Source organism: Etheostoma cragini, chromosome 23 (assembly GCF_013103735.1).
Source record: "Etheostoma cragini isolate CJK2018 chromosome 23, CSU_Ecrag_1.0, whole genome shotgun sequence".
NCBI classification, from domain to species: domain Eukaryota; kingdom Metazoa; phylum Chordata; class Actinopteri; order Perciformes; family Percidae; genus Etheostoma; species Etheostoma cragini.
The window spans coordinates 10,718,385-10,741,187 of NC_048429.1; the positions used below are offsets into that span (position 1 = coordinate 10,718,385).

The 22,803-nt window shown below is 43.4% G+C and overlaps 2 protein-coding genes across 10 annotated transcripts in view; one reads left to right on the forward strand and one right to left on the reverse strand.

Moving 5' to 3' along the window:
* tfec (transcription factor EC) overlaps nt 1-1,627 on the forward strand; it is a 48,849-nt gene extending 47,222 nt beyond the window's left edge. For 8 of the 9 annotated variants that reach the window (XM_034863087.1, XM_034863089.1, XM_034863090.1 and 5 more), the window contains one exon: nt 636-1,627. In XM_034863087.1, the coding sequence (XP_034718978.1) occupies nt 636-1,109 (474 nt within the window). In that variant the 3' untranslated portion in view covers nt 1,110-1,627. The remainder of the gene's footprint in view (nt 1-635) is intronic. The other variant, XM_034863095.1, reaches the window with a different exon arrangement.
* Nucleotides 1-22,803, reverse strand: part of LOC117938466 (THAP domain-containing protein 5-like) — a 135,425-nt gene that overhangs the window by 72,796 nt on the left and 39,826 nt on the right. The gene's annotated exons all lie outside the window — the stretch shown is intronic.

The window sequence follows — 22,803 nt, forward strand, 5'->3', positions numbered from 1 at the left end:
CCCCCCCCCCCCCCCCCCCCCCCCCCCCCAGCCCCCAAATTTACATGAAGTCCTTCCACTCTCCCCTTTCTTTGAGAGCTCCGTGCTAATTACCTGATGAATAAAGCCACAAAGTCCAGCTCTTCCATCACAAAACAGTAGAAGAAATGCTTAACGGCATGGATACACAGACTGCCGCACGCACACCTGCGCACTTCTACACACACAGAAATATGTGGTTTATCTGAGTTGACTCCACTGATGGGAAAAACACTAAATCTGTAATCATCTTCAAAGATGACACAACCATCCAGGAAACACTGACCACCACTGACGTTAACAAGGTCAAACAGGCCTTTGTGATGAGACTGATAGGTGAATAGTGCTGATCATTTACTGTCATAGCAGTGTGTGTGTGGGAGAAGAGTGTGTCAACACCCAAACTCCCAGGCTCACTGCAGCTGACACCAACTGGCTCACTCCAACCTAACCTTAGTGTGTGGAGGAGATATTGAAAACGTTTGGTGGTGCTGTTACTCCGCACGATGTTGTCATGGCAAATCTGCTCATACCGGAAGACATCACTTTTTTTTTTAGCAATTATTGAGATAACTGCATAGATTGACACTCATGGTGTCTTTTCCTTTCTTTTCCAGGAGCTTGAGATCCAGGCACAAGCACATGGCCTCCCAAACATGACTTCAGCCTTGGGGACAGTAGAACATTCTTCCCATCTCCTCAAACAACAACAACAACAACAGCAGCAGCAGCAGCAGCAGTCTCCCCAGGCCCAGCAACCTCAGCAGCCGCCCCTCTACCAGGAGGACCCCAACAGTGACTACCTCCTGAGGATAGCCGGAGTGCCATCGTCCATCACCACGGCTGCCGGGCCGCAGGATCACTTGCCAGGCGGCGACGGCTGCACCACGTTCTCCGACCCGCTGTCTCACTTCACAGACTTCTTCAGCGCTACCCTCAAGGAGGAGCACCCGCTGGACGAGATCCTGATGGATGACCCCCTCTCGCCGTTTGGCACCGACCCGCTCCTCTCAGCCGGCTCGCCCGGAGCCGCGTCCAAGGGTAGCAGCCGCAGGAGCAGCTTCAGCTCTGCAGAGGGTGACGACCTTTAAGGGTGCCCCCCCCCTCCCAGTAGCAAACTCTTGTTATCTCCTAGTGACAACACTGTTGTAATCCCCAGTGGGGAAAAGCATACACAGAGCTTCTAAAAGACTGACTGATGGCGCTTGGCATGACCACTCACAGGGTTGCAGGTAATATAAATGACAGCTAACACACCTGACAGTGCCTGTCAAAGTGTCACCTGTATATAAAGTGTGTAGTTCTTGTTGATCAGGTAGGTGTTAGAGCTCAATTGGCTGCCAAAGCTTGCGGTCTCCAAAGCTCAGCGGGACCACAAACAACTCATGGACCTCCTGCACCTCAACCTGCTCTTTTTAACTTTACTAGAGACAATAAAAACGTTCCTCTGCCTCCCAGACAGAGCAGAAACAGACTCGCAAGAAAAAGGGAGACATTTATACATAATGTAAATGATCATGTCTTTTGTTTTTTTTGGTTAACCCTGTGGGAGCTGTACACTGTAACATATGAAAATAATCACTGTAAACCTGCCTAAACTGTCTTATTTTTTTTAAATGACAATACCACTACTTTGCAACAGTATTTTTTTAAGAGTTGCAGTCGGGATTGTGATTGTGTGATGTGCCTTATTCAAACCCCAAGTGACTGATGTACTCACCACAATGCCTAACTTGTCTTTGTCTGTCTTTTAAGTGTTTTTGTGAAATAAGTGTTTATGTATTTATGTATGTTTTAATCCATGTATTACTGAGAAAAAATTATATATATATATATATATACTGTGTACAGTATATACAGTATGTATGTATATACACACACTGTATATATAAATAAAATCAACATAACACGTTACCTTTTCTATTCTTAGTAGGGGTGAGAAAAATATAATAAACCCCTTTTTTTGGTAAACTTGATTTTGGCTTCTTGTTGTCATCTCAAAGACATCATTTCCTCAAGGTCTGCATTCATACACCCCCAACAATACATAAAAACTAGCTTGTGTTGCAACTTCTATTCCTAAGTGCTACATAAACAATGATATCCTAAAAATGAGAAAATAATAATAATATATTTCTAGAATTCAAAACAGCAAATGTCTTTTGCATTTTACTTTCAATGGAAGACTTATGCTACCCATTATGTTTGACAAAACAACCATAAATTACCATTGGATTGTACAAATGAGCAATCTCTCCTATAAAATCTCTCACTCTGCTCTGTTGTTAAGTGTAAGCTCAACACACAGCCGGGGCATGATGGTAGAAACAGAACAAAATCCTTTCGTGAAAGTGGGAAAAGGAGCAAACTGCCTGCAAATTCATCTTGCTGGACAGGGGGCGGAAAAGATTGAACAAAGCCTGAGAAGTTTCCAAGTGGAAGGTGAAGAGCCGGCTTACAAGGTGGCTGATCGGCAATGAGTGGCAGAAAGGAGGAGAGAGGAGGGAAATTGGGTAATAAAGACAAGTAGAGGAGGAGTAATAATTCTGATGAGCCTACTGTGAGCTGATGAGCCCTTGAGGAGGAATAATGGCGAGGAATAAAGAGCTGCTGGGAGAGCTGTTAGCTGAGAAAGTTTCCTCTGAGGTAAGCAGCAAGTGTCCTTTCATACTGTAGGAACATGATTGTATCATTAATACAGTTTGATAGAGAAAGTTTGTTTGTGACACAGCGATCAAAAAGTCTTACTATTTAATGTTCAAAAATCATTCATCAACATAGTTTTCTAATCTTGTAGTCATGCATTAATTATACAAGACCAGGCGTAGAAAATACAACCAAGCCAATACTTCCCAAATGGATTTCTCATCAAAGCCTCTCTGAATTAATGTTTTAGAGTGTTAGTGTTAGTGTTTCTCTGTAATGAAATCGAAACGTTCCTTGCTCGCATCTCCTTTTTTAGCAGCAAATTAGACCGAAGCAATCAATCATTACGGAGTGTAGTCACTCTAACTACAAAGTGGTGAGTGATGTTTATGGGTAATTGGCCAAAGCAGTTATGGAAGGTAAATATAGATTTTCATGAAGAGTATCTAAGAAAGAAAAATTTCAAAAGGCTCCATTTGCATTTACATTTTTCAATCTATTTTTCTTCTCCTTTCTCATATTACTAAACTTGAGAAAAATACACAAATCCAATTAGTGTGGCGCCTGGAATTGATAAAAGTCAAAGTCGGGGAACAAAAATGAATACCCTTTACCCTAATGAAAGTGTTGACAGTAATACCCATACATTTGACTGACTCTTTCAAGGCTTACTGTACCTCCAGAGAAAAATCATGCTGCCCTGAAAAAGAAAGTCCGATTAAACTTCCTAACCAATTCATTTCTCTCCATATCAAAGCCTATCATGGACAAAGTTCAAGGCCCGTTATGTACAGGCTTCAAAAGGAAATGTGGTCAGATGAGGCAACAATGACATCAGAACAAGCGACTTTTCATTTAGAATTTCACAGTTCATCAACCCACAGTTTAAAAAATGCAAAGGGAAGTGTCTACGGTGGACTGAGAAAACAGTGTAGGTATCCGATAACACTGTTATGTTAGAGGCATTAGCTTCATATGCCGAGAGCAGTACGTACAGTACATTTAAACATGTAAAACTAATTTGGGAAAGTTTGCAATCCTATAAATCTCCTCATCTATCTCGCTCTCACATCCTCTGCTCTTTACCGAATCACGTTCATAAGAAACAGATTCTAAGCTTGTTACAATATGTGCCAAAAAAAAGTACACCTTCTAAAACAATCTTTCCTTTTCCTTTTTGTGTCACGAATGCATGCACAGCAAAATGGTCTCTCTGAAAGAATGACCTCACTAACTCCCAGAATGAAAAGGCTGCTGCTGTGTCACATTTCAAACAGCAGGTGGCAGCAATGGGCTGTGCTTTTTCATCACACTGTGCAGCATGTTCATAACAAGAAACCCAAGGCAGGAATGTGAAACAACAGAATATTGTGGTGGATTAAAACAGCCAATCAAGTCAATCAAAAAGTGTATAGTTGGTAAAACAGTATTTTCACATATGGAATAGTGACATGGCAGTATATGCTAAAGTCCATGGTGATCCCTATACGTCCCAGTATAAACTGACAAATCTAAAGAAGGCAAGTGATGAAGTGAACCTCACAGCAGAGTCGTTCTGTCACCAAAACAACGTTGTCAGACCTGCTGCCACCCACCAACACTGACACCACCACTGAGCAGGAGAAGCTGTCACCTGTGCAGATGCCACAGCTGCCAGCGTGCTACAACACACTCACCTGTCGAGCCTGCCATTGGCAACTCTTAATCACCTCCCGCTGAGGTGACTCACTTTGGAGCACGACGCGCGCACGCACGCACACGCACACACACACAAACAAGTCTAATCAAATGTGTTTGTGTGCAAACACAAATGTGCACATGCAAGCACAAACACACGCACACACGCACACACACACACACACACAGATATGCATACGATACACACATATGCACTCACAGCTGTGTATCTCATTGTACCCTCGTTGCCACACATTCGAGGAAGCTAAGGGAAAAAAGCCCTCATCAGGACCTGGACTGTGACAAGACTTGTGCACAAATTAGGTGAAATTTGAGTGGGAATAACAATATGACAGCCGGCAGTAAGGCACCAAACATCAAGTGTCATATCTATTTTCAGCCGTGATTCAGAGCTGTGTGACAAACAACACCATGCTGCTTCTCAATCAGTCAGCCTGCTCCTGGAAATGTGGAAAACTAGGCCCTGGTTGAGTTTTTCCTTCAGGAAAAATAAGAAAAGATCTGAGGTTAAGGTCAGAGTTAGAGGTGAAATTATAAAACTTAGCCAAAATGTGAGCATTAAATTTAATGATTGGGAACTCAAGCAATCAACATTGTCTCCTGGGTGCACTACGGAATTCATCCCATGATTCTTCAGGGCATTAGCCTCCATGCTGTTTTTATTAAGGACCACACCCTGACCAGTGCTTGAAAAACTCCCACGTCACTAGACCAGCAAGGCCCCACGTGCATTAACGATGGAACACAAGAGAGATGAAAAAAAGAAGAAGAAGTGGCTGGGCCTTCTCGAGATGCTATAAAATTAATGCGATTTCCAGAGTTTTTATGAATCGCGCCAGATGCCAAATACATAACTTCAAACAAATTGACTTCCAATTATTGGTGCGGCACACCACTTCCAGATGTGCAACAGATGGGGCCGGGGCGACCAAAGGTGTCTCAACCCGCGCTTTTTGTTATTCCGCAGTAAAACGGCAGTACAGTTGTATGTGTTTTAAATCACCGTGGGCTGTGGGCTGGAGGTGAAGGGAAGGACAGAGGGATAGCGGAGGAAAAATGAAAGCACATCATTAGGAAAATGTAAATCTACGCAGCACAGACAGTGGAGCTCCATATGTAGCATTAATACAGCCTGATATTATGTAAAGGCAGATGAGATGCTGAGGGTGAAAGCTGGAGCTGTATCAAGGAGGTGGGGGGATTCAGAAATGTAAATGTTAATGTGATCTCTGCTGTATCTTCCAGTGCTGGGATTAAACGGTAAAAGGGAACAATTATGGGGCTCGCTTTTTTTGTGCATATGTTAATAGCTTACAATATCCTTGCATGCATAAAGTACATTAGATATGATTAAAAGATATCCACAATACATAGCTTTATATACTAGAAGGTTTTACAATAGTCGTAAGTAGCAGTGCACTCTGTTCAACTGTTAATAAAGTCTCTTCCGGAGAAACTTTCAATAATTTGATTAGTCACTGTTAAAGCTACATAAAAGTAAAACAAATGTGATTCCGAGTGAGAAAAGTAGTTGAGCATGGACTTCTTTTCACTGCAGAGGAAACTAATAGAATATCCAATAGTGGTATGGTGTCCTGGGAGGGTCATGGCTCTGATCCCATTATTGCCACTGACTTGGGCCCTGAGGGAGCCAAAATGGCTGTGTATTTTTCCCAGAGCCCATAGTAAAGCAGTCTACTGGGGCCCTATCTACTTAAGTAGCAGTCTGCCTGAGCACCACAGGTCCCCCCACCTCTGATCCTGGGGGCCAAAGAGCTTCTACTCACCGCCTCGCCGTTTTCACGTGTCTTAGGCTGTCTATTCAAATACAGCAGAGAGCGAGGACCATACTGCTTGGCCATCGTACCTCTGTGCTACCTTTAATTCCCTCGCTCTGTCAGAGTTGTATGCTAATCCAACTAGCGACAGTCCCCCCCCCCCCCTCAGGTCTCTCTGCATGCACACACACTCCAACACACACACTTTAACCTTGTCTAATCTGGGTGACCTTGGACTGAATGGAAGCTGCTGAAGAGAGCTCCCTGATTGATTTGTAATTCAAAAGAGGAGCGATGGCCACTGTGCCCCCGCTACCCTACCACCAGGAAACCCCTACAAAATAAAATAAAAGAACATTGCAAAACAGTTACTACTTCAGCTCGTTTCCTCTGTTTTGTTGAGTTAGGGAGCGTGACGCACGGCAGGGTGCAGGGGCAGCTGGGTAAATGTCAGATTTAGGCATGGTGGTGCAAGGTGGTGGGGCTGAGGAGCGTGTCGGGGGAGAGCATCATGATGATCATCATTAGCAGGGGAAGATAATTGGCGCTGCATGGGCCCCTGCGTTTGGGTGCTCTTGATGGGCATCTCGTCTGCATTATTCATTCATCTTCCCTCTCTCTCTCCTTTTCTCCCTCTCCTATTCCCTCTCTCGACCCAGGCCACGCACTGGGCCTTAGGAGCTGGACTCATCTATTATAGATGAGTAATTGTTTATTAAATGCAGGCCTGACCCTATTATGCCTATTACGCACGTGCTGCACACCGGTGTGGGCTGGCAAGCGTCTCCGTCTTTCCATTTTCTAGAAGATCTGACAACCCCCTGTCGAGGACGTGAGGCCGCTTTGGCATGAGCAAGTGTCAGCATTTGTGGCCGAGGACGGAGAAAAGGAAGGAAAAAATAGATAGAGATAGGGAAAGAGGGAGACGCCGGCAGGGAGGACAGGAGAAGAGGATGATGAAAAATAAAGTCAATGCCCGTGCGGCTGCCACTGGCCAGAGAAGTATCTCTCTGCTTCTCCTCAAAGGCTTGGTGGAAGGAGGCAAAGACAAAGGGTGAGCTAAAGAGATTCATTGCTTCTCATTACACTGACTCCTAATCTACCTCTGCCCTATCCTGGGCAATCCCTGCTCCAGGCGTTTGGAGGCTAAAGCTTCAAACTAGGCAGTTTGTCCAAAGCGGATTCATTACCTTAGATAGCACTACCAATGAGCCTGCTAAAATGTCACATTTAAAACTCACACAGCAGCCAGAGCCGGGCCAAACTGACACTAGAGGTCAGTGTTGTAACAGAGTTCAGATGGCCCTCTCTGTTACTGCCAGACAACAGTGAGCTTGAAGCAGACACAGACATTACAAAAGATGGAAGAGACCGGCAAAATAATTCAGGTAATGGAAATGAATTGAAATGAAATGATTAACTTCAGTTAATTACTCGGTAGCTTAGGCAAATCAGCTTAACTTATATCAAAATCATTATTTCAGCTAGGACGGCAGATTCACCAGGAAGATATTTCCCCAACATGTACTTAAAGGAGTGTATGTAAAGTAGGATCAGGCTAATGGATTAGATCTAATACATGTGGCGCTCGGTATGGTGACAAAAATAAATGTGGTGTTAGAAATTATAGAGCTCAGGAAAACATAAAGGGCCAACAGATGGTTCGGGAGGTGGTGCTGACATGTTTCTTTGTCACTGTTCAAGTATTCATATCACCTCAGTATCACTTTGTGAATGACTTCACTGACTAGTCTTGCTAAATACCAACTTCCTGTTCAGGAAAACTGTTCAAACTGTTCTCTCTCATATTGTCAAATAAGTCAAAATACTCCCTTAGACGTCGCTACAACACACCACTAAGGAGAAAGGGAAAATATCGCCTGGGTTGGATGTGCTGCTGTGCTGGGGTATGATGTAGTGATCTGCATGGTGGCATGTCACTGGTTATTGGCTGGGCTGAGAGTGATTAACATGGGGTGTTAATTAGCGGGTCGTCAGGAGTGGGTGTGTGGCTAACGACACGGCTCCGAACAGCTCGGTCACACATAAACACAAGGCGCAGCTCAGGTCTTCTTTTACAATTAAAATGAATTCTCACAACTAGTGCGGAGGAGAATAATTTAAATTGCATCTCTTAATATGTTAGGTTTAATCAAAGGCTAAAAAGAAAGAGACTGGAAATTAAATAATTCCTACAGAAATACAGAACCAGGGGACATTTTCAGAAAAATGTAAAGACACATTAGGAGGAATAACGTCTAAATGATTTCTTTTATGAATATAGACTGTAAGCTAATTTAAAAAAAACAAAAACAAAAAAACTTGTAATTTCAGACTTTATTTAAAATGATGTCAGCTCGGTAAAGATGAAGCTGTGGTTGTATAAAAAGGAATCTAGTTTTTAGCCTCCAGTAAGTGTTATTCTCTGATGTTATCAACAGCAGGCAAGCAGGTTTTCATTTAGAATCACTGGACAAAATAATAAGAAATGTTAATGTACTTTTTTATTGAGTGGACCACAAAAAACAACCAAACTTTAAAATTTCATAATAGTAATAATAACAACAACAATAATAAATAATAATAATAATAATAATACAATAAAATAATGGTTGTAAAAGATGAAATCAAGTGCAAACCAATGGCACATTATTTACAATCTTTTCTAATTTAATAGCACACGTTCAGAAATAGAAGCAGCCAGCAGAAATTCCAGTAACAGATTTGCCGTAATGCTGTTGAGTTGATTAGAAGAGTGAGAGGAGAGTGACTGAGAGACGAGTGAGTGAGCGAGTGAGTGAGTGAGTGAGTGAGTGAGCACGAAGAGAGGAGGGAGTGAGTGAGCGTGTCAAGCCATCCCTCTTCCCAAAGCTTATTTATTCCTCCGGCATCCAGCCCACTGATTAGGCAGCTACAGACACTCTTAATGCCTCCCCACAATGAATGAGCTGCTGCAGTTTCAATGGGCTTATCTGTTGTGCTGTGTTCAGTAAATAATGCCGCAGCTGTCAGCGGCCCCCAACGCATCATCCATGTAGCTAATGCTATGTTGGGATTAGCTGTGTTGAATGAAGTTTTGTCACTGAGCAGGGGAAGCTGTGCCAAGCTCCAAACAGTTTACAGGACCCTTCGCCCCGAGTGGAACAAATAGAATGTAATTAAGAAGACATGAGAGCACGGAGGCGTCATTAGACAGGGATGCAAACCCAAACACATGCTCATACATTTCCTCCTGCACATGCAAATGCCTCTTTGTTAGTTTCAGGGCTTTTTAATACCCAGAGAGAGTAAAATACCTTTTTTTCCTACATTATGGAATTTGTCATGTTCAGTTGGAGCTGTCATAGCTAGAACAGTGTGCGCTAATGTGTGTAATCTGCTTTGCAACACATCAATTATGATGGATATTGCTCCACCGCCATGCTTCCAGGGTTTTTATACAAGCCTGCAGGGGAATCAGTCTTTTCTTGTTAGGCAACCTGTTTAGTAAATAATGATCCACTTTAAGCCTGGCTGATGCCGTATAATGTGATGTGTGCGCGCATTTGTACATGGGTGCATACAGTGTAGCACGTATGTGTGTGGTGGTGCTTCGGTGCGCAAGGATCAAGCCTACTAGATCAAAAAACACTTACGTGCAGGCTGGATTTCAATCATGCTTGCGCTGTGTGGAACAAGAACAAAAAAACACGTCACGGAGAAACCTAAAGCACTACTGAACGTGCTACGAAGCCAGATGTAAAAAAGTATAAGTATTGTTAGTGACTTGTAAAAGTATTTCCAGAGCTGTGTGAGCTAACAAAGAGAAAAAAAAATATTCAGACCTTATACTGTGTCGAACTGAATTTACATTTTTTTCCAAGTCAGCTTTTACAATTTTCTTTCTTTCAGGGATGCTCCGGGGTGCACATAGACCACCTCTCTTCCTCCTGTCATCTCCTCTCTCCTCTTCAATAATACCAATGCTGTTTGTCTGTTTTATTACCTTTATATCCCTGTATACTCCTTTCTCTTTCTTCATGGCTATGGGTGAGTCCAACAAGACTGAAACAGTATGGGAAATGGTGTTTCTTATAACGAAGCATATTTGGACAAAACACAAAAGGTTCTTTGGACTTTTCAGTTAAAGGACAAAACTCTCTAAACTCTGGGCCCACCCTGCATGCTGGCTCCTATCGGATGGATTAGTGTTTCGCCAATACCCCTGGGAAGGGCTTTTGCTTCAGGGCCCTCTGGGAGCTGCAACGGATCACATGGAGATCCCTGTCAGATCCACCACTACACTACACTTTATGTCAGTCAGTAAGTCAGTCCGTAGACAAGGCAGAGAGGCAGACAGGGAGAGAGAGAGGCCCTTCACTTCTAGATGAACACATTCTTTAGCGTCAGCATAAAACCCTTAGCTGCACTGGGACCCACTCACAGACATTGCTCTTTGTATGTTTTTTTATTTTATTTTCCAGTGAAAGTGTGTGCGGTGCAGGTATATGTGACTTCACACACACACACACACACACACACACACACACACACACACACACACACACACACACACACACAAACACACACACACACACACACCAAAGTGAGAAAAACCACAGAGATTGTGGAGGCTTAATCTGAGATCGGGACAGACACCACTGGATATTCTATTTACTTCATGCAAGCTGCTCCCCAATGCCCCATAAAGCCCCTCGCCTCTGAACTAAGCTGGTCAGGGTTACAGCTCCCCAGCGAAGGGAGACTGAGTACCTGCCCAGAATGTGTTGTTGTGTGTGTTTATGTGCATCTGTGTATGTGAACACACAGTCTTGTGTCCCCCCGCCTCTCTGCAGTCTAATGGCTTTATTTATGAAGTGGCACAGGCAGTAACAGGCAGGCGATAAAGGAAGAGACAGCGCAGCAAAGCAACGTGCCATGCCATGGCCTGCAGCCATGCTATCCTTATGGCTTTTAGGAGATTGATAGCGTTTCATGTTGTGTGCTCATCGTGTGAGTGAGGAAAGATGAGGTAAATACTGCTGCTACAAGGGAGAAGGAGATGATAATTCGCTCCCTGGAGGGATTTCTTTCCCTGTAATACTCATTTTGAAGGCAGGAAACTAAATGCTAAAATTAAAGGAGAAAAATAGCTATTGACTTCTAATATGCTCAATGAACCTAAACAAGGCCTCATTCTGCTAATTATCATGCTTTTGGTCTATTTGTCTTCATTTTCACATGATTGAATTTTAAAAGAATCTAAAAGTCCGTGTGAACATGGGATATGGGCCAGAAAGTAGGCCTCACTAGTTGCTGTAACATACAGGGGAAAGGGGTTGTTGGTTTCTTCAAATTAAGCAAGAGAGACAGAGTGGAGTTTGAACTTTTTTTCTCCACAAAAATATGACATGAATTGGCAGCGTGTCTAATTCAATTTTTGAAATTGAAATTCTTGTACTTTAGTAATAAATGCATGCTTAGTTCATGAAGGCTTTGTCTTTCATGTATAAGGAATAGATAATTATGGCGTTGGGACACAACAGATCGGCAAGAATATACTACATGTAGTAGAGACATTGTAGTTATGTTTACCAGAAAACACTGTGATGAATATTGTTTGTTCAAGACAATGGCGCTCGAGTGAAAAAACTCAACTTTACTTGTAAAAATTGCTTTCTAGAAATCCCACCTGCACCTGGTGCGCGCGCGCGCGCGCACACACACACACACACACACACACACACACACACACACACACACACACACACACACACACACACACACACACACACACACACACACACACACACACACACACACACACACACACACACACACACGTACTGTCAATAGAGAGAGGTGTGCCTCTAAAAACAGAAAATGAGGACATTTCCTCAGTATCCCCCAAGGCAGAGGCCTGCAGGCCAATGAGACCGGCAGGTTTCTTAGAGATGCAGAAACCTGTTGTAAAACACAGAAGTTATTCAAACTCTTCTGCCTGTCCCCTCTTCCTCTCTTTCCAAACTCTCTCCCACTCCCGCTCGCTGTACTTAAAGTTTGAGTGAGTGACTCAGAGCATTAACCTCTTTACCGCAAACCTCGGCTTCGACACACCTGCGCGGCGCGCAAATCCTGTCATTAAAATTAACATATGACTTGCCGTCAAATGAGCGCATTCGCCGTGTTTTTCTTTCTCGTTGTGCCATTGCGAGTAAACTGCTGAGTGAACTCAACAGTTCTCTCTGGGGTACCATTCCCGAGTTGTTTACCTGAATAACTAATGTGATTTACTATTTCTTTCAGACCCAACGACAACCAATTGATGGCGTCTGACTGCGACCGACAGTGCATGACGGCAAATACAGAGATGCATTCACATGCACAATGAAAGCATGGTTTAATGTAAACCAAATGCAGACACAAGTGCCGTTACTGACCAAAATAACTTCCTGCAGAGTAGATTTGTGAGGCAAGGCGGCTGTCATCACCACCGCCGAGTGTGTGTGTGTATCAGAAAAGACAGACGGAGGGTAAAGAGAAGAGGAGGTGAAGACACTGTCTCGGCTTCATGACTCCCCAAGACTAAATATAGTGTCTGGCTTTTGTAGCCTCCGTTAGATACCATTTTTTAGTCTTCAGTCTTTTTTCTCTCTTTGACCCCCCCCCCCCCCCTCTTTTAGTGACTGAGGTATGCCTAAATTTACAGCTAAGACAACAGAGCGTGGGCCTTTCAGATGTGTCATCTCAGTAAACTGCTCGTTTGTTAGCAGAGATGTTATATTCGCTGTCAGTGAGGTCCCATCTTGTTTTGCCAGGTGGACGGGGGGCCCTTCCCACCCTCTCCGGCTGTTTTGATCCAAAGCAGCTGGTAGGACGCGATACCCGTTTAGTCTGAGAAATCAGCTTGTACAAACAAACACCTCGCTTTCTCTGTAGCCAGCAACAGGCCAGTGCATCTGCCAACCATTATAAGCAAATATCTGCCTCGTGTCAGCCTTCTTGCAATATATAAGCCAGGTCCTGTTTCCAGGCCAGCAAATAAACAAAACAGGCCTCAGGCATCATTATTCATTATTAAAGATGATATGGCTAAGCAGGGGCAGTTTACAAAGTCCACCTGCAATGCCCACAATGCATTCCCAATCTCTCAAGGGAGATGCCAAGTGCTACTCACAGGTGTGCTGGGTTAACTGACACGGTTAGGTGAAATGTCTCTAAGATATGCAATTACCTCATATGGAATCCATTCATTTTTATTCATTTATTCATCTTGTCATCAAACACAAAAGGCGATTTAAAGTTAGTCTAACAACCTGTAAAAACTCAAACTTATAGAAAACTCTTGTAGTCTCCCTGACACATACAACGTACAAACATGCAGCCAATGGCTGTATGTTGTCAGTCATTCCAACGCAAAACTGCCAGGCTTATGGGAAAAAAAGTGCTGTGTTAAGCAACTCTGGAGTGTCACAGTGGTTGAAGTTAACTTGTGGGCCTACTGAGCACTTCTCCCCGGAGTACAAACTTGTTACAAAGTGAGGAAGCGCTTTTGTGTTGATGGAGGGAAACTGAAAGCCACTATAGTTGGTTACAAGGACTTGAAGCTCTGAGACATCTTGCTGCACCGTGACAGAGACGGGAAGAAAGACAGAACAAAAAAAAGGGAAAATGAGGGCAGATTGAAAGGTAAAGAAGAAAAGTGAGGGGAAAGAGGCACGTAACATTGGAATTGGAGATGGAACGAGAGAAGAGCGTGTGTTGTTGTGTGCAAATTAGTGTGGATGTGAAAAGGGTGAAAGGGAGGGTGGGTAGTTTTGGCTTGTTTTCCTTGGCGGACCTGCCTGGAGAAGCAGCCACGAACAGGAAGGTCTAAAAGTTAATTACATCAGGTGTCCGGGCCAAAATAAATGTCAGCCTCTGATGGACGCTGCAACACCTCCACTGCCTCTCGCTTGACTCTCAGCAGGCCCTTCAACTGCTTTAAGTTAACTATTACGAACGTAAATGACCCAGATACAAATCTTTACAGTATTTCTGAGATTCACTGAAATATATAATGTATATGTTGCTAACGTATGCTTACTTTTTACACATTGGGCATAGATATGTTTTGGATAAGAAGAATTTTTTAAGGTTATTTCTGCTTGTTTTGCTGAAAGTTTTCCTGGTTCTCAATCTCGGCCATGTTCTTTTCCCCCTAGCTATGTTCATTGAGCAAGCCTTGTTCCAAAGCACTGCTCCAGGTCTTAATCATTTTTAATTTCACACTGCACCTAAGGGTGCCCCTTCTCGCCCAGTGCTTCTGCCAATCCAGGGCCTCTGGCCTTCCCTCCAACATCGTCCAGCCTCAGCCACTCACACACCCCGAAAGAACCGCCGGTACCAATCCAACCGCCGGCATCCACGCCCTTCAACCTCTAAGCAATGTGGACTTAAAAACACTCTATCTCCCTGTACACTCTGATGATACCTGCAACATTAGCATTACTGAATCTGGCACCTCTGGTCAGCCCTTATGAGTCATTACAGAGAGAGAGAAAGAGAGAGAGAGAGAGAGAGAGCGAGAGCGAGAGAGAGAGAGAGAACTATTTGACTCTTGAAGAATATAGCATGCTCTACGATAGGGTCATAAGTTAAAGAAAGATATGAATAAAGCTTATAGAAAAACAAATTAATAATAATTTGATGTGTGTGTGTGTGTTTTGTGCATACTAAACAACACATAGAACATCTATCATCCTCTATCCATACATACCGATACTGTCCAGATGCAGAAGAAACCAGCAAAAGAATACGTTGGCAATACACTGCGTTGGCCAATTAAATACATGGATGCAGATATAGATTACTTTGCAATAATGGTGTTATTCTACTCTTTACCATATGATGATTGAGATGAATAATTGTCACCCGGTTTCAGAGTTGTAAATTTGTGTCTCATGGTAAAATAAAACATTGTGCATGTCATGGCATCCAATAATCCATGAATCTATTGCTCAAACTGGACTTCCTGTACCTTAATTCATCTTACTACATGTGCCTGTAGCAACACGGACACACCAGCCCAGACCCTGTGTCCTATTCTTGGCATAGACACCTGCTACAATAAAATACCTGAAGTACTAGCAGACTCTTTCAAATATTTAGAGGATTTCCAAGTTCCACTTTTTTTTTTCTGGTGCTACTTGGACACGTCATCAGTGATGAACCTTTAATCAACAGACAACTTCGCTTGAGCGACCTGTCCAAGTGGGGTGCTACTCCACCCATACTGTAATGCAGCCTGTAAAACCAGTGTCATATCATAATATCTAAAATTCAAGACGATATCTAGCCTCATATATTAATATCAATATATTGCCCAGTCCTACCTTCAACTACACAGTTTTAGCTTGAAAATGCTAGCGCACTGGGAAGCAAGAAACCCTAGACACTATTAATACCACTGTAGATTCAATATGATATATTAGCAAGTGTGCTAATCAGAAGTGCTTACAACAAGATTATTTATTACACCTGAAAGCCCTTTGAATGCTTCTTCGGAGGAGGAGGAGGATAGATTTCCGTAATGAAATACAGCGTTGCCTGTGCATCTTTCATTGCCACGCCGAGTAGGAGGAGTGGGTGGGCAGATAGAAGAAGGGGGCACATCTCGCATCTTCCTCACGCTGTCACTATTAGCATCCACTCCTCTCTAGGCTCCTCTCCTCCTCTCCCCTTTCCTCTCATGGCGGAAGCCGTGCGTGGGAGTTGCTCAGGAGACATCATCATGAGCCACTTCACTCGAGTGCTGCCTTCAATCAGCCCTCAAATTAATATTAATTTCTCCATCCCCCACACAACAACCCTTTCGTCCCCACACTGCTGCTGATAAATACTGATGTGAAGAAAAGCAGCAGATAAAGGATTTACAGATGCGTATGGACGTATGTCAACGACCAAACCTTGGCGTCGGGCATCTCTCTTTCTTTCCACTCTACGTCTTTCTGTCCCACTGGCTTCACGGTTCAATCTGCTGCTCGAGACTTAATTGTCTCTAATCACTGCTGAAGGGCACGGCTACTCAGCAATACGTCTCCCTTCCTCTGCCCTGTCCTTCTCATCTCTCCTAGCCTATCTTTTTCAGCCCCCTCCTCTCCTTAGCAACCACCATGTTACCTTCATGGAAGAAGACACTGAAAGCAACTGTCCATTAGATATATTCAAAGGAAATGGGGGGGGTTCAATAAGGACCTCCGTTCTCTGACTTTTTACTCTCACAAAAACAACTTATCAGCTTGGAAAAATGTACTGCGTTGCTGTTATGGGAATGCTGCCTCCGAGAGAGAAAAAAAGAAAAAAAAGAAGAGATGGGTAGAAAATATGACCCTTAAAATTAGAAGTGATCATCCAGGCGAATGTTTGCTTGCGTGTGTGTGTGTGTGTGTGTGTGTGTGTGAGAAAGCAAAAGTGCTGAAGATGGCTGAAGGTCAGGGAGATTGAGGCAATCACACTAATGAAAACAAATGAGGGCTACGAGGAGAGAAGGAAAGAAAGGAAGGGACAGAGACAAAAAGGAGTGGTTGTGTGTGTGTGAAGAGATACTCTGCCTTGCCTCAGACTAATCAAACACAACACAGTGCTATAAAAGGCTGGTGAGAATATACAGATACATAAGCGAGCGCTCACAGCCTGTCGTGTACTGTTCTTTTATTTACATGCCCTCCTAACCTTTAGTGAGTCTCGCACACACATGCTGTACTGTACATACGCAGGCAAACACACACATGTACACATCGCGGTAGCAATATGTGAAGGTTATTCCTGCAGAGGGACGACAGTGTTTATTCAGGGCTAGCAGGCAGACTCTGTGACATTCAGCCTGGAGAACATGATTAATGCTACAATATACATAGTCACGAGGAAAAAAGAAGAAGAAAGTGTCGCACTGATCCTTCGCAGAGAGCAGAGGCCTTTGTAGCCGCATATACAACAAGTTGTTTTTCTTTAGCTCACTGTGCCACATTTCTGTGTCTGCAAGAACGGGTTGAAATTACAGTGATTATGACTCCGATACCTGATGCTTTGTCAGTTTTCATATCAAAAAGCCCTAATTTGTTCAAGCATGTTATAATAAAAAGAAACGAGGAGAGAGAGAAATAGGAAAAGGACACAAAGTTGGATTCTGAAGAAATGCAAAGGCGGGTGGGAAGGAGAGTTGTCTATGTGATGTAAGTGAATAAAACCTCCGTTACCAAGCTGAATGTAAAGGAAGTGGGTTCTTAATTAACATCCCTGCTAATTATCGAGTGGTTATAGATCAAAAAGAGATACAGAGGCACGTGAAGATGTACAGTACGCACACACTCACACATGGCGTATTTACGCTCTGCAGCCAAGCACACGCTATCCAAACCAGTCAGTAAGCATGCAGAACCAACAGCTTCCCACCAATAACATGAGGTGTAGATCATTGAGACGTTCGAAATGATCAATAAGCAGAGGGCCAACCGCTGCATATATACCTTCCCAGAGGAGAGGCACTGCCTCGGGCAGAGCTGAGAGTGAGGAGCTGTGTGGAAGCATACACTGCAAAACAATACAAAAATCATAATTTTCTTGTTAGTGAGGAAACATTGTAGGATTCAGGTGGAGAAGGAAGACTCTTTTATGGATAATTTTCAGATAAAATGGTGAATTCAACATGTGAATAACCTTTCATTAACCATCTACTGCTCTGCTTGCCTATGCACCACTTTAACAACCTGCTAGGACTATGAAACGTTGCATTAAAGGACCCATGATGTGGTTCTCTTTGGATGCTTTTATATAGACCTTAGTGGTCCCCTTATACATATCGGCAGTCTCTTTCCCAAAATGCAGCCTTGGTGAAGAATTACATCCAGTAGAGCAAGTCCCATAATGAGCTTTCCTTAGTATGTGCCATTTCTGTGTCTATAGCTATTGAAGAAGGGGAAGGGGGGAGGTGGAGGCTGGGGGTGCGGCCTAGACCAACTTCCACTTTGCTCGTTTGAAAGCCATAATGTCTTTCTCTCGTGGGTAGTCCAAATTCTCTGGGCAGTCAAAGAAAAGAAGGGGGTGGTAACCTTGCCCCTTATGACTTCATAAGGTTATAAGATTCCACATCGGCCCATCTGAGCTTTCCTTTTCTCAAAGGTAGAGCAGGATACCCAGGGCTCGGTTTACACCTATTGCCATTTCTAGCCACTGGGGGACCATGTTGAAAAACCTCATAAAGTGAAAATGGCAGAGTCTGACAAAGAACCCTTAAAAATTTCAAAAATCCAGTTTGGGTGTAATATTTTTTCCAGTAAAAGATGTGAGGGATGAGGGCAGAGGGGTATTATATTATATTATAATATTACAAACCTACCATGTGCAACCTTTGTTATTGTGAACCAGCCACCTTCATCAGCATGCTATCTATGGTGCATCTAACTGCAAAATATCTTTATTCAATTTATGGTCTGTTTTCCACAGGGAAAGTGCAGTTTCACTAGATTTTGGGATATTCTACAAATCAAGTGCCAATACAAAAAAAATAGTTACTTCATTACTTAATTGGCAAGAAGATAAATAAAATTTAAGGCTCTAAGTAAATCATTTAAGACGATTAAAGCAAGCTTTATTTTGCTGATTGCCCCAGTCAACTAACCAAGCCATCCGTCGGCTAGTCAATCCAACAGTCAGCAAACCGTTAAATCATCCATCGAGCCAGTTACCCGGGGGCAGTCTAACAAACTGACTCAGCAGCTCTCAGACAGCATCCTGGCTGAGCTGAGCTGCTCTGTGCCGGCCTATTCCACTTCAGAAGAAGCCTTCTAGTTTATTTTTCATTGGAAGGGGGATTTGGCTGCTATCAAGTGGTAGCAGCCCAGTATCAAACGCACGTCTGGCTTGTAAACAGGCAGCTGGCAGCTCTCCAAGCTCCCCACAGCGTGCGGCACGGCCGAGCTGAGCGAAGTGGAGTTGTGACACTGATCCCACCCCTATCACTCCCTGACAGCCTGCGCTAATAGACCCTTCAAACACTCTCACCTCTATCTATATTTTATTTGAGACGAGCCAAGTCTGTTGTGTGTACACGTGTTTATGTGTGTTTGCATCTTGCAACCACTCTGGATGTGCATCATGTTGTGTGTGTGAATGTCTCTCTGGATGAGGTATCTTCTTTATTGCTTGTTGTTGACATGGATCCCTTTAGCCCTTAACAGGAGTCAGCGGGAAGGCTAAGCTGCTAACCACACGCACACACACACGCACACGCACACGCGCACGCGCACACACACACACACACACACACACACACACACACACACACACACACACAGCTTCACCAGTCGAAAAGCATTATTCAGCAGGTCAACAGCCACTCTCACAGCTTGGTTGTGTAATGTGTGTGTCTGTGTGTGTGTGTGTGTGTGTGTGTGTGTGTGTGTGTGTGTGTGTGTTTGTGTGCTCACGCTCAGTGCTTCAGGCTAAGGCACTCAAAGTGAAATTATGTTCTCAGACTGGGTCTGTGTTGCCCTCTTTATCCTGACAGGCGAGGAAACAGCCACAAATAAATAAGCAGAGAGCTCTCCCCCCAGACGTGACCACCATGGCATACTAGCACACCAGAAGGCGGCGTGAAGAAAACAGAATTGTATTTTATTGTCGGGGTGGCAGGGGACTATGACTCGATAAGCATGGTGTATTTGTTGTATTTGTGCCACTTAAAGTAAAGCTGCTTCTGCGGGGATGGATGTTAAAGGGCCGTGTGAGGACACAACAAGCATGGAAAAATTAGTTTCTGGGGCAAAGGGCCATTTACAGTTCCAGGCAGTATTTCTTTGAATGCAAAAAATACTGAGTGAAAATAGAAAATAGAAAAATTCTTTTAAGGGTACATTATTAATTAATAATTATTGTTTACGTTATTATGCTTTCAGAAATACTATAATTTAAAAATAGTACTATTTTTTTGTTGTTTTTTGGTCATTTTAGGCTTTTATTTGTTTAGACAGTTTAGACTTGAAAGAAGACAGAGAGGGGGAATGACATGCAACAAATGGCCGCAGGTCGTAGTCAAACCTGCGGCCGCTGTGTTGAGGAGTAAACCTCTATATATGGGCGCCAGTTCTACCAGGTGAGTTAACCAAGCGCCCAAAATACTAACTTTTACAGAAATGTTGTCTCATTTACAGCTAAAATGTACAATGCTTTTTAAGTAGCATATGCTTAAAAAGCATATACTTACCAATATACAATATTTTGTACTGTAAATTATGTGAGGTGACCACACTTCATGAACCAATAAGACTGATAAGAGTAACTTCTATGACATGATCCGTCAAGAGCTGCCAATCAAGCACAGTCTCGGCAGATGCATTGAGGGTGTGTTGGGCCTTTAATCCCTGACAGTCCAACAACGACATAAGCTACTTCACACAAATAAGATATAAACTACACCTAGAGTGTGTTGTTTTAATGTTCTTTTATTTTATTTTTGTTGCTAATTCAAATAAAGTCTAGCTGTGATGTATTGACAAGAATGAGGCTGAAATGCACATTGACTTTCAATCCATATCCAAAAGTCATACTATCAACATGAACATCTGGATCATGTACTGCGTATACATGAGCAATGAAAAGTCCAATCATCAGATGTCAAAACAAAAGCGTGTTTTAATGCCGTATGCATCATGAACCCCCAGAAAATTGTATATACTGACCCGAACCCAGCCTTCTAAATGCTAAATTAAAAAGTCATAGCTTCATCCTTAACCAAAGGTTTCCAAACTCATCATCACTCTAAACAGCAGTCAGCTAATGTGACGGCTGACCTTAGTGGTTATTCAGTTCATACAAACAAGGTCTGTTGGAGAGACTTATTGAGCACACAAAGGCGGAGGCCAGGTTGTGCTGTTTCGTAATGAGCCATTTTTGTTTTTGCTTATATAGCCAGAGGGAATCTAATTTTTTGTGTTGACAGCGGTTTTATTTAAATGTCCACAGCTAAAGACAAAAAAAGGAAAAAGTGAGTGTTCAAATGGTGGCTGATGATAATGAAAAGAAAACCCCTCCCCAGCTGGCCTATAAAAGACTTGCAGAGAGACATCTTTGAAGGTTCTCCTTCAAAGCCCCGGCTTGCCTCTGCAGCCGCATCAGGGGATTTCTGTTATTAATTGAAGTTAATTTTCTGGGATATCAGTTTGCTGGGCACGTGGGAAAGATTGATAGCCCCCACGCGTCTCCCGAGTGTTGGGATGTGGAGGGGGACGGGCGAGAGGACAGAGAAATGACACTGTTCCCTCACCATCCGAGATCGCGGCTTTCACTTTTATCATCCCCAAATCAAATTACAAACATCGGAGGCCAACCTTGGCTGGAGGAGATTTCCATAAGATTAATTAGACCGGCTAGCCAAAGACAGAGTGGGCAGGGAAAATATAAAATAATAAATACAGGAGGGGGTGGGGGGTTAGTGATGGAGATGGGGGTTGGTAGAGTTAAGGGATGAAATGTGTGTGTATGAGAATGGGCAAGTCAAATGGACAATGGGTAATTAGTGCAAGCAGTAGATTCTCAAAGGCATGGGGAGGACAGCTGAGCGGGGGCTCTCCGTTGGCCCCGTGATGTGGAGGGCCGTACGGCGGGGCCACATTTAATTAGCGCCACTTTGATACCCACAGGAGTGCCAGGGGCCCGGGGGCAACCTAAACAGTGACTGACAACCCCACACCTCCGGACGCTCCCTGTTCTCCAATTATAGATGCACCAAGCTGAGAGGGTCCAGTGTAAACCCTCATCCAGAGGAACTCAACATCTGCATGCACGCACACACATGCACGCACACACATGCAAAAGATATACACACATTTGTACTGTATGTGCACAAAATGCCCAAACAACCCGGCCAACCAGGCAGCTGGCTCCAGCCTCTTCCTATTTGTGTGCTACAAATTGGCATTTGGATTAAATGGAGCTTGAGATGCCCTGAAGGCGAGAAGAGAAGACAATCTCTCACCTGGCCTGATCTGCTACCAGAGCAGACGTTTAAAATGAGGATTAATTCGGGCGTGGGGGAGAAAAGAAGCATCAGAGAAATCCTCTGCCTCTGTTTTCTGAGACAAGTCGATTAGCAAACCGGGGGTAAAAACGTGCAAACACACACACACACACACACACACACACACACACACACACACACACACACACACACACACACACACACACACACACACACACACACACACACACACACACAAAGCCTTGGCATACCAGTGTACAATCTGCAATATTAATGTGTGGAAGCGAGTATGAATAAGTGACTGAAAAGCAGGAGCTTTTGCTGTGTTGCACTAGTCTATTTTTAATGTGCAGGGATGTGCCTGACACCGCCAACATTTTATAGCGCTTGAGTTACGTGAACAAACAATGCATTGCTCTATGAATTATGCAACCACAGTGTTTTCATCCAACCCCAAAACACATATTTAGTAAACAAACTGCTTACTATTCCGATAACAAGATGTTTGGGTAAATAATAGATATTCAAATCTGTTCTCCCGACAGAGAGAAGGGAAGTCGCAATGTAATTTATTGTATTATTTAGCACATTCTCTGTTCTTCTCTCACTCTCTGACTCCCTCGTTGCCAATTCACGGCGCCTCGTTGACACAAACACATAAATGAAAAC